At 35.1% G+C, this 14332-nt stretch overlaps 1 protein-coding gene across 23 annotated transcripts in view; it reads left to right on the top strand.

Annotated features, from left to right (window-relative positions):
• Nucleotides 1-14332, top strand: part of INPP4B (inositol polyphosphate-4-phosphatase type II B) — a 988233-nt gene that overhangs the window by 917827 nt on the left and 56074 nt on the right. For all 23 annotated transcript variants that reach the window (XM_054252895.2, XM_054252897.2, XM_054252896.2 and 20 more), the window contains 2 exons: nt 4131-4243; nt 7844-7998. In XM_054252895.2, the coding sequence (XP_054108870.2) occupies nt 4131-4243; nt 7844-7998 (268 nt within the window). The remainder of the gene's footprint in view (nt 1-4130; nt 4244-7843; nt 7999-14332) is intronic.

Consider the following 14332-nt stretch of genomic DNA (forward strand, 5'->3'; position numbering starts at 1 on the left):
AACAAAAAAACAGCAAACTGGCAGCAACCAATGTATTGGGTTGACAGAGATGTGCTCTGAATACAGCAAGTTTTGTCACTATAGACATAGAAATAGTGCCCTAAAAATATAAAAAATATACATCAAAATGACTTCTCTTGTAAGAAGCACACCCTGGGAGAGGGAGTGAAATTTCCGTTGACTTCATGCCTGTCTATTCTAAAGCACTCTCTTTATGTGGTGGGAATGGGCAAACGATGGCCAGGTGCTTGATTTACATTTAAAATCTTTATAGTCTGTTTAAAGTGGCTTATTAAAACCTTTCCATGTCTACAATGAAATGAGATTATTTTGATAAATCATGCTCTGTTCTGGAGTCCTAGCATTCTGAAGAATTTGGTCTATTGTATTGATATTAGTGCTGGTTTTAGTACTACCAATGGTAAAAACATCAGCAGAGATTTGGGAGAAATTCCTGGTACACTAGTTAAGAGACAAAGTTTTAGCCTTGATTCCTCCTCTGACTATGAACTAAAAAAGTCACTTCAGCCCCCAGACACTTTGACATGGAGCTGCCCTAAGTCAGTGCTTTGCAATTTTTTTATGTTGATCCTATGAAATGGTAAATAAATTTGGTGTGTTGAAAATAAAATTTTTCAAAAATTAGGGAAAATAAAAATATATTTTTGGTGCAATGTGTACACTAAGAGTAAATATTATAATATTTTTGTTACAGATGGGTGTGTGTATATGACTGCTGTGAGATATTATGTGAAGCATATTTTTCTTTTTTTGTATATTGAGGTATTTTTGATAATTAAGAATTATGTATACCTAGGATACACAATTTGATGATGTAAATTACATATACATTGTTAAATAATTACCATAGTCAAACTAATTACTACACCATCACCTCCGATAGTTTTCACTTTCTTTGTGTATGTTTGTGTGTGTGGTGAGAACATTTACAATCTACACTGTTAGCAAATTTCGAATACATAACAAAGTATTAATTGTAGTTGCATTGTTATGCATCAGCTCTCCAGAACACATGTGATGTCTTCATCTTGTATTAAAGAAAACTTCCTATTCTGTATTGCTTTCAAAAAGGTTTGAAAGTCATTTGTAGAAGCCTGACTTCAGAAAGAAGCTCAGGGGCTTTCCAGAGGGGTTAAGCCCCTGTTTAAAACACCAGTTGCCTGCATTTTCTAGGATGAAGCCCTGATTCCCCAGCATAGCAGAACAAGATTATCCTTCATAAATATTGCCTCAGGACTGTACACTCCAAGGACGTTCTGAACTACATACTCCCTGTTTCTAACAGTACTGGCTCATGCCTTATGCCTTTGCTATTTTCCCCTCAGCCTCAAATGCTCTTGGTAGACATGAAGCATTATCTTTGCTAGATGCTCTCCCAGCCCCACCTATTCTCGTAGAATTGTCCAATGCTTCCCTTGCTTCACAAATCTTTACTGAGTTATGTCATAGCCTGCAGTATACTTTCCTGCACTTAATAATAGTTTAAATATCCATCCTACCCTACTAGACTATGGAAATTTTGAAGTCAGGTCTTTATATCATAAGAATTTAGGTTCTTCAGAATGTAATGAACTGCTTTACCGTGATGCCAAAAAAAAAAAAAAAAAAAAAAGAATTTAAGTTCTTCTATTTTCTCATGCATATTATTTGTTCCTCATACCTCTTAAAATCACTGTATTATTTAAAAACAATATGTGTTCATTTAAAATGATATGAAAAGGCAGTTGAAATATTACACTAAGCTGTGCAGCCTAAAGATGGCACTGTTCATATCTAAACTAATGTTTTCACTAGTTTTTAATGTTTCACTTGCCTATATACATATGCCAAGAGAAGCCAACATATATACAGGCATGCATGTGCACACACGTATACACGTTACACAAATAAATTCATTCATGAATCTGACCACTTTTTCTTTTTGGCAATGTCAAGGACACTTTCTATGTCACTGATACACCTTCACATAATTTTTAATGGCTGCTTATAATTCTAATTTATGGCTTCTCCTGGGTTTGTTTTGGTTGCCATTTATCAACATTAAAAGCAGTGATGGTGCACTTGACTTCTTATTTCTTGCATACCATGACTATAAATTAAAAAGCAGCATTATTGTCCTTACCTTCTTTGATCAGCCACCAGTCCTGGGCTGATTTTATAACTCCCTTCAAGGCATTCCGTATTTGGCCTCCTTCCCTTTATCTTGAGGCTATTTTGGGCTGTGTCCTGTTAAAATTCCTGTATATCAGAGAACCTTCTACCTTGCAATGTGATGTCATCACTCAAACTTTCTCTTTAGAACGTGAATCATCTGTACTTAAATAGTAGATTTGACTTTTGACAACTTTCCCTTTTAGAAACAAATTCAGTGGAATCATGCATATATTTTATATGAGTATTTTGAATCTCACTTTCCTAAACCAGAGGATATATCTGAATTATACCCAATCTTTCTCTATTTTGTGTTCATAAAATCCAAGATGAGATATGATTATTTTCAATGGAAATCCCCACTTTACCAAGCACTTCTGCTCTTAGATATAGATTGTTAGTATAGTTCATTGGGATACTTCCTCTATTCTCTGGAGCTAAAGTCACAAACTAAAACTATTCAGATACATTGTTTTTCTAAACTGCAACATTGTGTACAAATTTGAACAAGTACAAAGCCTCATTACTACAAAAATTCAATTATGTCAGTTTTTGTGAACTTTAAGGAATAGGTCATCTGTTTCTTCAATGAAACTTAGTAATGTAGGTTAGTCCATCGTATTTTCTTCGGTTTTCAGCGTCAGTTAAAGCTCTCAGAAATTTCTCTCTCAATTTATGGATTCAACAGTAGAGTGTATTTTCATACTATACAGTACTAACCCAACCATTCACTTAGAAAATTCTTTTGTTTCTGTCACTGTAATCTTGGATCCCATCTCACCAAATCTCGGGAACATTTGTGTCATAATGTGCATTGTGTCCGGTTTTCATATAAAGTGTATGCCATTTATTACCTATGCTTTAGTTATTAGTATGTAGAAATCCGAAAAAGCAGTGTCATTTCCTGCTTATTATCTCATACTGTAAACTATAGTCTCATGTTTTTCTTCTTTCCATGTCATATCTGTGCTGCTTTATAGCATTCATTCTCAAGCAGGATATATTTTTCTGTCAGGAGACATTGGCAATGTCTGAAGGCGGTTTATACTGTTACCTTGGGAAAGCTACTACTGGCATGTGAATGGTGGAGGACAAGGATGCTATGAAACATCCTTTAATGCACAGTATGGTGTTCCTTCCAGCAAAATACTACCTGATTCAAGAAGTTAATAGTGCTGAGTTCAAGGAAACTTACTGTGTAGCAACTGACTTCATGTACTTTATTTGAACTTTCAGATTTCTCCCACCCCTGAGATGTTCAATTTAATATAATCTCTTGATTCAGAATAGCTACTCAATGGCAGAAAAAGGAAAGTTATGTCTCATGACCTCTGTGTCTTGAGCTTTTGTTAAAGTGAGACAGAAGCCGTCACCTTTGTCCAAAATGCTGGTAAAATAGTACTATAGGACCACTTAATATTACCATAGTTATACAGAATAGAGAATTAGAGGCCTAAGCATATTTGTAAGTAAAGCATAAAATCAGAGAAATTACAGAGTATGGTTATCCTCAGATACTCTGCTTCAAATGATATGTGTTGTTATAAAAATTGTGTCTGAGGCTGGGTGCAGTGGCTTCCACCTGTAATTCCAGCACTTCAGGAGGCCAAGACAGGTAGGTTCTTTGAGCTAGGAATTTGAGACCAGAACATGGGTGACATGGCCAAACATTGTCTCTACAAAACATAACAAAAAGTAGCTGGGCATGGTGATGTGCTCCTGTAATCCCAGCTACTTTGGGCGCTGAGGTGGGAGGATCACTTGAGCCTGAGAGATTGAGCTGGGCGCAGTCAGCCAAGATCGGGCCCCACTGGCACTCTAGCGTGGGTGGCAGACAAGACTCTGTCTAAAAAAGAAGGTTGTATTTGCAAATAAATGTATTTTAAAAAACTCCATGAGCAGCTTAATGTGAACACTGTTTCATTTTATTTTTCTCCTTTGTTTTTTTTCCCCTTCAGACATTTCGCATTTTCAGGAACAAAATGATTTAAAAGGATTACTAGAAAATCTCCATCAAAATATTCAATCCAAAAAAAGAAAGAATGTAGAAATTATGTGGCTGGCTGCAACGGTAAGTATTCCATGTCAAATCTGATTTCCTGCCACATGTTAACCAGCAAATATCATCAGTTTTCTGTTGTGCAGGGTCCAACCTCTGGACTTTTGGTTACCAGGTGTCATCTTCTGTTATTCTGTGGATTAGGCATTTTTACTCTTGTTGATAGTTGTATCCATAGACTAGAACATAAGATGGTAGGAGATGCACTCAAGAAAGAATCTTGTTCCTTTGCTATTCTTGCCAACCCTGGATGTGTTCGCCACTCTGAGGAAGTATCTGTGAGTTTCTTGATACTGCATGTCTCAGTGTCGATTGCCCGTATCACCTAGGATTTTGAACTGCTGCTTTAGAGACATATGGTTTCAACAGAATGTGGTTATCAGATCTCTGATTCACAGCTTTAATAAGGCTCCTGGATGTATTTTTCAGTTAATGAGCTTATAAATGTGTTTGTTAATTTGATATTGGCATAGAATTCATTACTGATGGATTGCTCTTAGGGTAATGAACTATATTTTGAATTACTCTTTCTTATTTAATGGTGTCCTTAGGGTAAAAGATCTGCCTGTGTTCCCACCCCAGGTTTCTATAAGAATTAGAGAGAGAGAGAAATGCCTGTATTTTTAAAGATCTTATCTGGTAACCATAGAGTCATAGCTAACATGAAATTTATGACTGTTAAACAATCAGACCCAAACATCCTTTCATTAGGAATGCACCCTTCCATCAGGAAAGGTACATGTTAAAAATCTTAATGATAAATGTCACCTTTGCAGTTTCTGCAGTGTTACTCTGATACTTTGGAGCTCAGGTTGACCATGCTTCTAGCATACTCTATTTATTCTCCATCCATAGCCTTTAAAACAGAAAGTTTTCCCTACTGCCAGTGCTTCAATTATAATTCAGTATTACTTTCTTCTGGGAAAAAGGAGTGGATGATTTACCATGAGCCCATATGAAATAATTAACCAAAAGCAAGGCAGAGTAAAGCTTCTGTAGTTTCCCTTCATGCCTTCTTGGAGCTCCAGGGAAAAACATCAAAGGTAACAATATGAAATGTTGCTTTCAGGCAGCTCATTTATACTAGTCCCATTTAGCACCATACCATGCTACATGAAGGCTGTTTTTAATAGTGTGGCTGCTCTTTGTATCTTCAAAGACCATTATGGTTATTATTCTAAATAAATTTTCACAATGGTAGGTCATAAATTGTGTTTTCTATTTTACTGAAAATGATAGCATGAAGATAATTTGATATTAATGCCATCTGATGATTTACAAACTTATAAATGTGTCATTATGTATAAATTGTGATGTTATGTAATAGATAAATTAAGGATATGCACATGTAAACACGAATGTATATTTTCTCTTAGTACATGCAATTTCCCATTTTAATGTATGAAAAAGTTTTTCTATAAATTCCACACATTTCTAAAATAGTTTTTTGAAATGTGTATACTGAACAAATATGATTTTCTCACAATTTACCACTGAATGAATGATGAGTAGCATTTCTGTTGTGTAATGCCTCCGTTTCAGTATTCTATTTGTAAATCATGAACTTTAATGATACTTTTAAAATAAAAAATAAATACATTACTTTTGATATTTTCCAAAAGTATTGTGTTAATATTTGTTATTTTCCTCTTTTTTTAAAAAGTCTATGTAATGAAATACTGCTTTAGTTAATATTTTACATTCTAATTAAAAAATATAAAGTTATTTTATCTTCTTTAAATAGTAAAAGTGAGGATTTAAAGAGGACAAATGACAGTCAAATGTGTTAAATTAATAGTTCAGGTACTGTAGAAATACAGAAATCAAGGCCTACTCTGTATACTTTGATGGAACTCCCCTGACCTCCACTCAACTTTAAATTTAGAACATTAAATATTCTAAGTAGGACAAGTTTATATAATAGTAACAATAAATTTTAAAGAATATTAATTCAATTTAAAAATCATATCTTGTAAATAGCCACTATGGTCTATTTTATTATTATGAATATAGTCAGGAATTTTTAAAATGAAATACTGTTTATTTGAAAACATTAGAATTTTTTAGATGTAAAGAGATTAGATGGTGAAATCATGCTCTCACGTTTTTCTAGTCACTTCTATTGGAAATAGAAATACCAAAGTTTTTAACTAATAGGGATGTATAAATTCAAGTTTAAGTATCAGAATCACAATTAAAACATGGTAATAAATTCTAGATTAGCTGTATTAAAAGCAGACAACTTTTAAAGATTCCTTGGTGACAGAAAATAAAGAAGACCTTTCTTATATCACATTAGATCTATTTTAAATGCACACTGATTAGCATTATAATGCCTGTTGATTATTGGTATCTCATATTAGAACCCTACAATGGGATAGAAGAGAAAGGAATGAAATGATTTCCCTATTAGCCATAAGGCAGTGAGACAAGAGAGCATTGCTGCTCAGTGATCTTTCTCTGATTTAAGTCAGAGTAACAGAAAGAAAGAACCATAGAAGAAAACAGAACATAACAGATGTTAAAAGACTTGATCCTTGAACTTAAATAGAGCTCTGTTTGCATCCTGGTTCTGCTCTGTTATATACAAGTTACTTAACCTACCTAAACCTCTGTTTCCTCATCTGTAAAATGAAAATAATTATATCTTCCTCTAGAATTCCTGTGAAGTTTATTTTTAATTTGGTAGGTTTTGTTTTGTTTTGTTTTTGTTTTTGTTTTTGTTTTGAGATAGGGTCTCACTCTATTGCCCAGGCTGCAGTACAGTGGCATGATCACAGGCTCAAGTCATCCTCCCACCTCAGACTCCCAAGTAGCTGGGACTACAGGCATGCATCACCTTGTCCAGCTAATTTTTTTAATTATTATTTTTAATAGAGAGGAGCTTTCATTATGTTGCCCCGGCTGGTCTCAAACTCCTGAACTCAAAAGATCCTCCTGCCTTGGTCTCCCAGAGTGTTAGGATTACGGCCATGAGCCACTGCACCCAGCCCCTGTGAAGATTATTAAAAAGAGCAAATGTATATGAAATTTCTTAGTGTTGTACCCTAGTGCACAGTCTATGTGCAATAAATAAATGGATGAGTAGTTCCGTTGTCTGCTGTGAGGGACCATGCAGATGTTTGATATCTCAGAACATAAAACCAAGACTAGCAAATATTTCTTAAGTGTAAAATAAGAGAGTATTAGCTATGTAAGATTTGAATCAACTGTTTGATCCAGGGAATAGAGATTTGTTTTGTTTTTCCTCTTTACAATGAAGGCATTGTGTCTGAGCTGGGATTAGTTTAGCATTGTCATCCACTGCAGACCAAGTACCTCCTTGAATAGTGCACTGTGTCCTTTGCTGGATATTTCACATCTTATATGGCTTCAACAGTCCCACACTTCATGTACAAAGAGCTAAATAATTTAGGTCCATTGTGTTGGCTTTTGAAATGAAAAGGTAATGCTTTTGCATTCAATGAGACTGATTGAACCAACTGACTATCATATATGAAAACAAACTCAGGTTTATATTTGATGTGTTTAGAGTAAAGTGTTTGGGGGAAGCCAACGCTTTACAGTATTACAAATGAACAATAAAAGTTTGTTTTTACATGTGTGTTACAGATTTGCCGCAAACTAAATGGTATTCGTTTCACCTGTTGTAAAAGTGCCAAAGACAGGACATCGATGTCAGTGACACTTGAACAGTGCTCCATCTTGAGAGATGAGCACCAGCTGCACAAGGACTTCTTCATCCGAGCACTGGATTGCATGAGAAGGTATCTCACATGATTTTTTTCAAGTTTTTTTCTTTTAAGGTCATTTTGCATTGTTTTTATTTTTATTTTTCAAAATACATATTTTACCGGAGGACTAAATATTTCAGAACCTCACTGTATTTTCATGGCTTATAGCTTATGACATGAGAGACAGATAGTTTTCTCTACCTGTATAATAATTTTTTCTCTATCCATATTCCCCCTACGCATATTAGGCTACTTTTCTAAACTTTTCATTTTAGAAAATGTGGCTGTGAACACATTTGATAAAATGCATGTTTGTATGTATATTATATATTTCATTAGTTCATTGGCTCAAATTAAAGGGCCCCCAAAATTTCACATGTAACACTATAAGAGCAGATGTTCATGACACATAAATATTTATGAGTACTTGCAAAACAAAACAAACTCATTATCTAAACAAACGCTTTCCAAATTACAACTAATAGGTGATATTTCCATGGCCCACAGAGTCTCTGGGTCAGTAACCTCTTTTCTAAAATTATTTTCAAATCACTCATCATAAAGATGGGATGATACTGATACTTTAAAATAGAGAACTAACATGGTTAGTTCTCTGCCGACATTTAAAATGCTGTGCCCGAAGTCATGTTTCTTAATTCATTTCCACAGTAATTAAATCTAAACTCCAAGCCATAATGGAAAGGAAAAAGTGCTTCATTCACAATGTCTATCAGCAAGGACACACGTTAATTAAAAAGTTAAGTGAAATTGTAAAGCCCAGCTCAGGAGCAACTAGGAAGCATGGGACAGGCTCTGGGTTCCCAGAAAGGAATGTCATGTGATTCACTGGAGAGAGCTGCTTCTTATCTAGCCTGCCATTAGCTTCCAGTTTTCTTTTAACTGCTGCAGTCTTTCATTGGAGACATTGATGTTTGCTTGTGCTTGTTCTATGCCTGTATGTTTTCTCACTAACGAGGGGTTTCTGAAGTCCTTTATTTTATCCCATTTCATCTCTCTTGGCATTTTCATTGTTCAGTGGAGCTCTATCATAATTTTTTGATAAATGTATAAGGATGTCTTAGAGGCCTGACATGAACATCTCAGCCATATAAAACATGTTTAGTTGATATAAAAAACTTCTTTCAAAGACAATATCTCAGCACTAACAGGCAAACTACAGAATCCAAGTATGAAATCTTCAAATGTACAGAAAAAGAACAAAAATGTCACTGTAGAAGGAACAAGGATGCTTGATGAGGAGCGCAAGAATGTGTGATATTATAGACCAGGAACACCATGGGACTAAGCTGATTTAGCTAAAAAACTTTCTGGAAAATGAAATTGGTGCCTGTTTGTTTAAGATAAAAGAGAGGCCCCTTAAATTAGAAAGAAAATAATTCAAGCAGGTAAATAAAGGCTGTATCTATACTACACATATTATACTATAGAACAACATATTTTAGTATTGCCTATGATTGATATTATATATATAATATATTTGCTCATTACATAGCATTCATGATGATTCATTTTTGTGTTTTTAAGGTAACACACTAGAAATTTTATCTAAAAACCCTAAAGGCTTTTAACTTCAAATCCCTACTATTCTGGTGATATTCTTCTTCTTTTGGTTTTGTGTGTAAATGAGGACTGTGCCAGAGTGTGAGGGTTGGTCTGTATTTGCATATACGTATGCCCGTATTTAAGGAAAATAAGATATGTTGTTTTCTTTAATAACTGCCTTCATTTCCCTCTGGGTATTTTGCCTTACAGCATAGGCATAGGTTTACAAGCTCTGGCCACATAGCAGAGTAGATAAGAGCATGCAGCTTGGGAGTCAGCCAATTTCAATCCAGAGTATAAACCATACGCTGCCCTTAGGCAAGTTAGTCTCTCACTGCCTCTTGGTGCCTTAGGGCAAGTTAGTCAACCTCTTACTAACTCTCAGTTTCCTCATCTTATAAAACAGGCATGATAATAGCAGATCCATTTTAGTAGTGTTTTGAGGATTAAATGAATTGATACATGTAAAGGAATTAGGACAATGTTTGGCACATGGTAATCAATAATGTTTGTTGAAAAAATAAATATCACGGGCTGTGATATTAATACTCTGATTTTTCATGTGCAGAATAATCTAGCTAATTATGATCCTTGTAGTTTTATGTTTGTGAATATTTTATGACAGAAGGTTGGACTACAGCAGCATATATTAAAGTGTCCTGGGAACCCTTGTTAATAAAGTTTCAAAGGCAGTATCTTCACTATTTAAGAAAACCAGGTCTTTAAATAGCACTTTAAAAATATGCAAGTGTTTGCAAATGCTGTGTTAATTATGGAAGCATTACATTTCCTGAATAGGTTTTTTAATAAACATTTTTGATGCTAATGTATATTCTGTAGCTAGAAATAATCATAGTATTTAAGATAAAGAAGTCACCTTAGAGATTCCTTATAAACATTGTATACGTATAAATCTTATAAATTTATTGCCCCATGTGCAACAGTGGTTCATGAATAAATATTTCTCAAGTTACTGCTTGCTACCAGGGGTCCCATATTGATTACTGCTCAAGTTATTGGGGTCCCAAAATGCTGGGTTGTGACAGTATTTTGCAGTTTTAGTTTCTTGAGAGGAAGCAGATTTGTCTTGGTCCTTGCTCTGCCATCTAGCAAGTCCCAGCCTTCTAACAGTGGTTTTTAAATGAACATCAGAGCCACCTCTGGAACTTTTAAAAAATGCTTACATTGAATTGGTGTGTTAAAAGGTGGAAGGATGGGAAGGGAGTGGGTGCAATGTACACTATTCAGGTGATGTTTGCACCGAAAGCCCAGACTTCAGCACTCTACACTACGACCGTGTAACAAAGATGCACCTGTCCCATAAATCTATCTTAAAATGTATATCAAGATGTAGTTTAAGTTATCATCCTCAGGGGTTCAATTTAATAATTAAAAACAACATGTCCTATATTAAAACAAAATACATATGTTTGGATCCCACGTAAATTATAATTGAGAAAATCTGAGGTGGGTCCAGGATTTTAAGACCTTTACACGTATTCTGGAAAGAACCCTGGATTTTAAAAAATCAGTGTTTTAAAGGAATGTGATTTGTATGGTTTTGAACTTATTGCAAATTTTAATTTTATTTAATATCAGTTGTAGTTTATTTGTCCTTTGAATTATTCTAATCAGCTTCCAGGCTATTTTCTCTGGATTTCTTAAACATTCACCAAGGTTTCTTTATTATAAAAATTCAGCGGCTGGGCACAGTGGCTCACACCTGTAATCCCAGCACTTTGGGAGGCCAAGGTGGATGGATCACGAGGTCAAGAGATCAAAACCATCCTGGTCAACATAGTGAAACCCCGTCTCTACTAAAAATACCAAAAATTAGCTGGGCGTGGTGGCGCATGCCTGTAATCCCAGCTACTCAGGAGGCTGAGGCGAGAGAATTGCCTGAACCCAGGAGGCGGAGGTTGCAATGAGCCGAGATCGTGCCATTGCACTCCAGCCTGGGTAACAAGAGTGAAATTCCAACTCAAAAAAAAAAAAAAAAAAAATTCAAGGAAAAAATAAAGTTCCACAAGGTTATCATATACTCTTTATCTAGTTTTATTTTTTCTTATCTATGCTATTTTTTTGTATTGTGCTTATTTCTGTAGCAATTTCAAATTATTTATGATGAGCAAAGGTTTATAAATGAAAGTAAATAAATAAAGCTCCATTTGGCTCTTATTTAGGAATTTCCCCACCAGAAACAACTCTCTGAAGGTAGAGATTTTTCTTTTCCTTTGTTCACTAGTATATTTCCAGTACCTAGAACAGTGCCCAATGACAGTATAATTTTTTCCCCAATAAATATTACAACAAAGGAATACTTTAATGACATGGGTTAAAACTTTTGGGTCCTATGTACTTGGTGGCTTTGTGTATACATAGGCATTTAAAATAAGCATATGAAGTTATCATTTGATTGTGACATACTGATAGCACAAGTTGCAGAATATGAAAGCAAAAGCATGGAGAGGTTTTCCTGATTCAAAAACAAACAGGCAATAAACCACTTCAGCTCACCACCTGAATTCACCCTTTGTACAACTGTCAAAAAATTCAGAGTTCCTTTTTTCTACGTATCCAGTATTATTTTCAGCTGCTCGCTTCTGACGGGGCCTTCAGGTACCATCTGTTTGATAAAATGACTTAAATACCACTTCAGATTAGAAAATTAACACAAGGTTTCTGGGTGATCTGACTCTGTAAGACTCTCCTAGTGGTTGCCTATATTGTTAAGACCAAAATAATGATTCTTTTTTTTTTTTAATACTTCAAGTTCTGGGGTTCACATGCAGAAACTGCAAGTTGGTTACATAGATAGACATGCCATGATGGTTTGCTGCACCTATCAACCTGTCATCTACATTAGTTTTTTTCCCCTAATGCAATCCCTTCCCTAGCTACCAACCCCCTGACAAGCACAATGTGTGATGTTCCCTCCCTGTGTCCATGTATTCTCATTGTTCAACTCCCACTAATGAGTGAGAACATAGCAGTGTTTGTTTTTCTGTTCTTGTGTTAGTTTGCTGAGAATGATGGTTTCCAGCTTCATCCATGTTCCTGCAAAGGACATGAACTCATCTTTTTTATGGCTGCATAGTATTCCACAGTATACATGTGCCACATTTTCTTTATCTAGTATATCATTGATGGGCATTTGGGTTGGTTCCAAGTCTTTGTTATTGTGAACACTGCCACAGTAAACATACATGTGCATGTGTCTTTATAGTAGAATGATTTGTAATCCTTTGTATATTCCCCAGTAACACGATTGCTGGGTTAAATGGAATTTCTAATTCTAGATTCTTGAGAAATCACCACACTGTCTTCTGCAATGGTTGAACTGATGTATATTCTCGTCAACAGTATAAAAGCATTCCTATTTTTCCGCATCCTCTCCAGCATCTGTTGTCTCCTGACTTTTTAATGATTGTCATTCTAACTGGTATGAGATGGTATCTCAATGTGGTTTTGATTTGCATTTCTCTAATCACTAGTGATAATGAGCTTTTTTTCATATGTTTGTAGGCTGCAATAGTATCTCCTTCTGAGAAGTGTCTGTTCATATCCTCTGCCCATTTTTTGATGTGTTTTTGTGTGTGTGTAAATTTGTTTAAGTTTCTTGTAGATTCTGGATATTAGTCATTTGTCAGATGGATAGATTGCAAAAATTTTCTCCCATTTTGTAGGTTGCCTGTTTACCCTGATGATAGTTTCTTTTGCTGTTCAGGAGCTCTTATGTTTAATTAGATTCCATTTGTCTATTTTGGCTTTTGTTGTCATTGTTTTTGGTGTTTTAGTCATAAAGCCTTTGCCCATACCTATGTCCCAAATGCTATTGCCTAGGTTTTCTTCTAGGGTTTTTGTGGTTTTAGATCTTACATTTAAGTTTTTAATCCATCTTGAGTTAATTTTTATATAAGGTGTGAGGAAGGGATCCAGTTTCAGCTTTCTGCATGTGGCTAGCTAGTTTTCCCAACACCATTTATGAACTAGGGAATCCTTTCCCCATTGATTTTGTCAGGTTTGTAGAAGATCAGATAGTTGTAGATGTGTGGTGTTATTTCTGAGTCCTCTCTTCTGTTCTATTGGTCTATATATCTGTTTTGGTACCAGTACTATGCTGATTTTGTTACTATTGCCTTGTAGTATAGTTTGAAGTCAGGTAGCATGATGCCTCCAGCTTATGTTCTTTTTGTTTAAGATTGTCTTGGCTATGTGGGTTTTTTGTTGTTGTTGTTGTTCCATATGAAATTTAAAGTAGTTTTTTCCAATTCTGTGAAGAAAGTCAATGGTAGCTTGATGGAGATAGCATTGAATCTCTACATTACTTTTGGTATTATGCCTATTTTCACAATATTGATTCTTCCTATCCACGAGTATGAAATATTATTCCGTTTGTTTGTGTCCTCTCTTATTTCCTTGAGCAGTAGTTTGTGGTTTTCCTTGAAGAGGTCCTTCACATCCTTTGTAAGTTGTATTCCTAGGTATTTTATTCTTTGTAGCAATTGTGAATGGGAGTTCACACATGACTTGGCTCTCTGTTTGTCTGTTATTGGTGTATAGGAATGCTTGTGATTTTTGCACATTGATTTTGTATCCTGTGACTTTGCTGAAGTTACTTATCAGCTTAAAGAGATTTGGGGCTGAGATGATGGGTTCTTCTGAATACACAATCATGTCATCTGCAAACGGAGACAATTTGACTTCCTTTCTTCCTAACTGAATGTCTTTTGTTTTTTTTTCTTGACTGATTGCCCTGGGTAGAACTTCCAATACTATGTTGAATAGGATTGGTGAGAGAGGT

This window comes from Callithrix jacchus, chromosome 3 (assembly GCF_049354715.1).
Source record: "Callithrix jacchus isolate 240 chromosome 3, calJac240_pri, whole genome shotgun sequence".
NCBI lineage: Eukaryota > Metazoa > Chordata > Mammalia > Primates > Cebidae > Callithrix > Callithrix jacchus.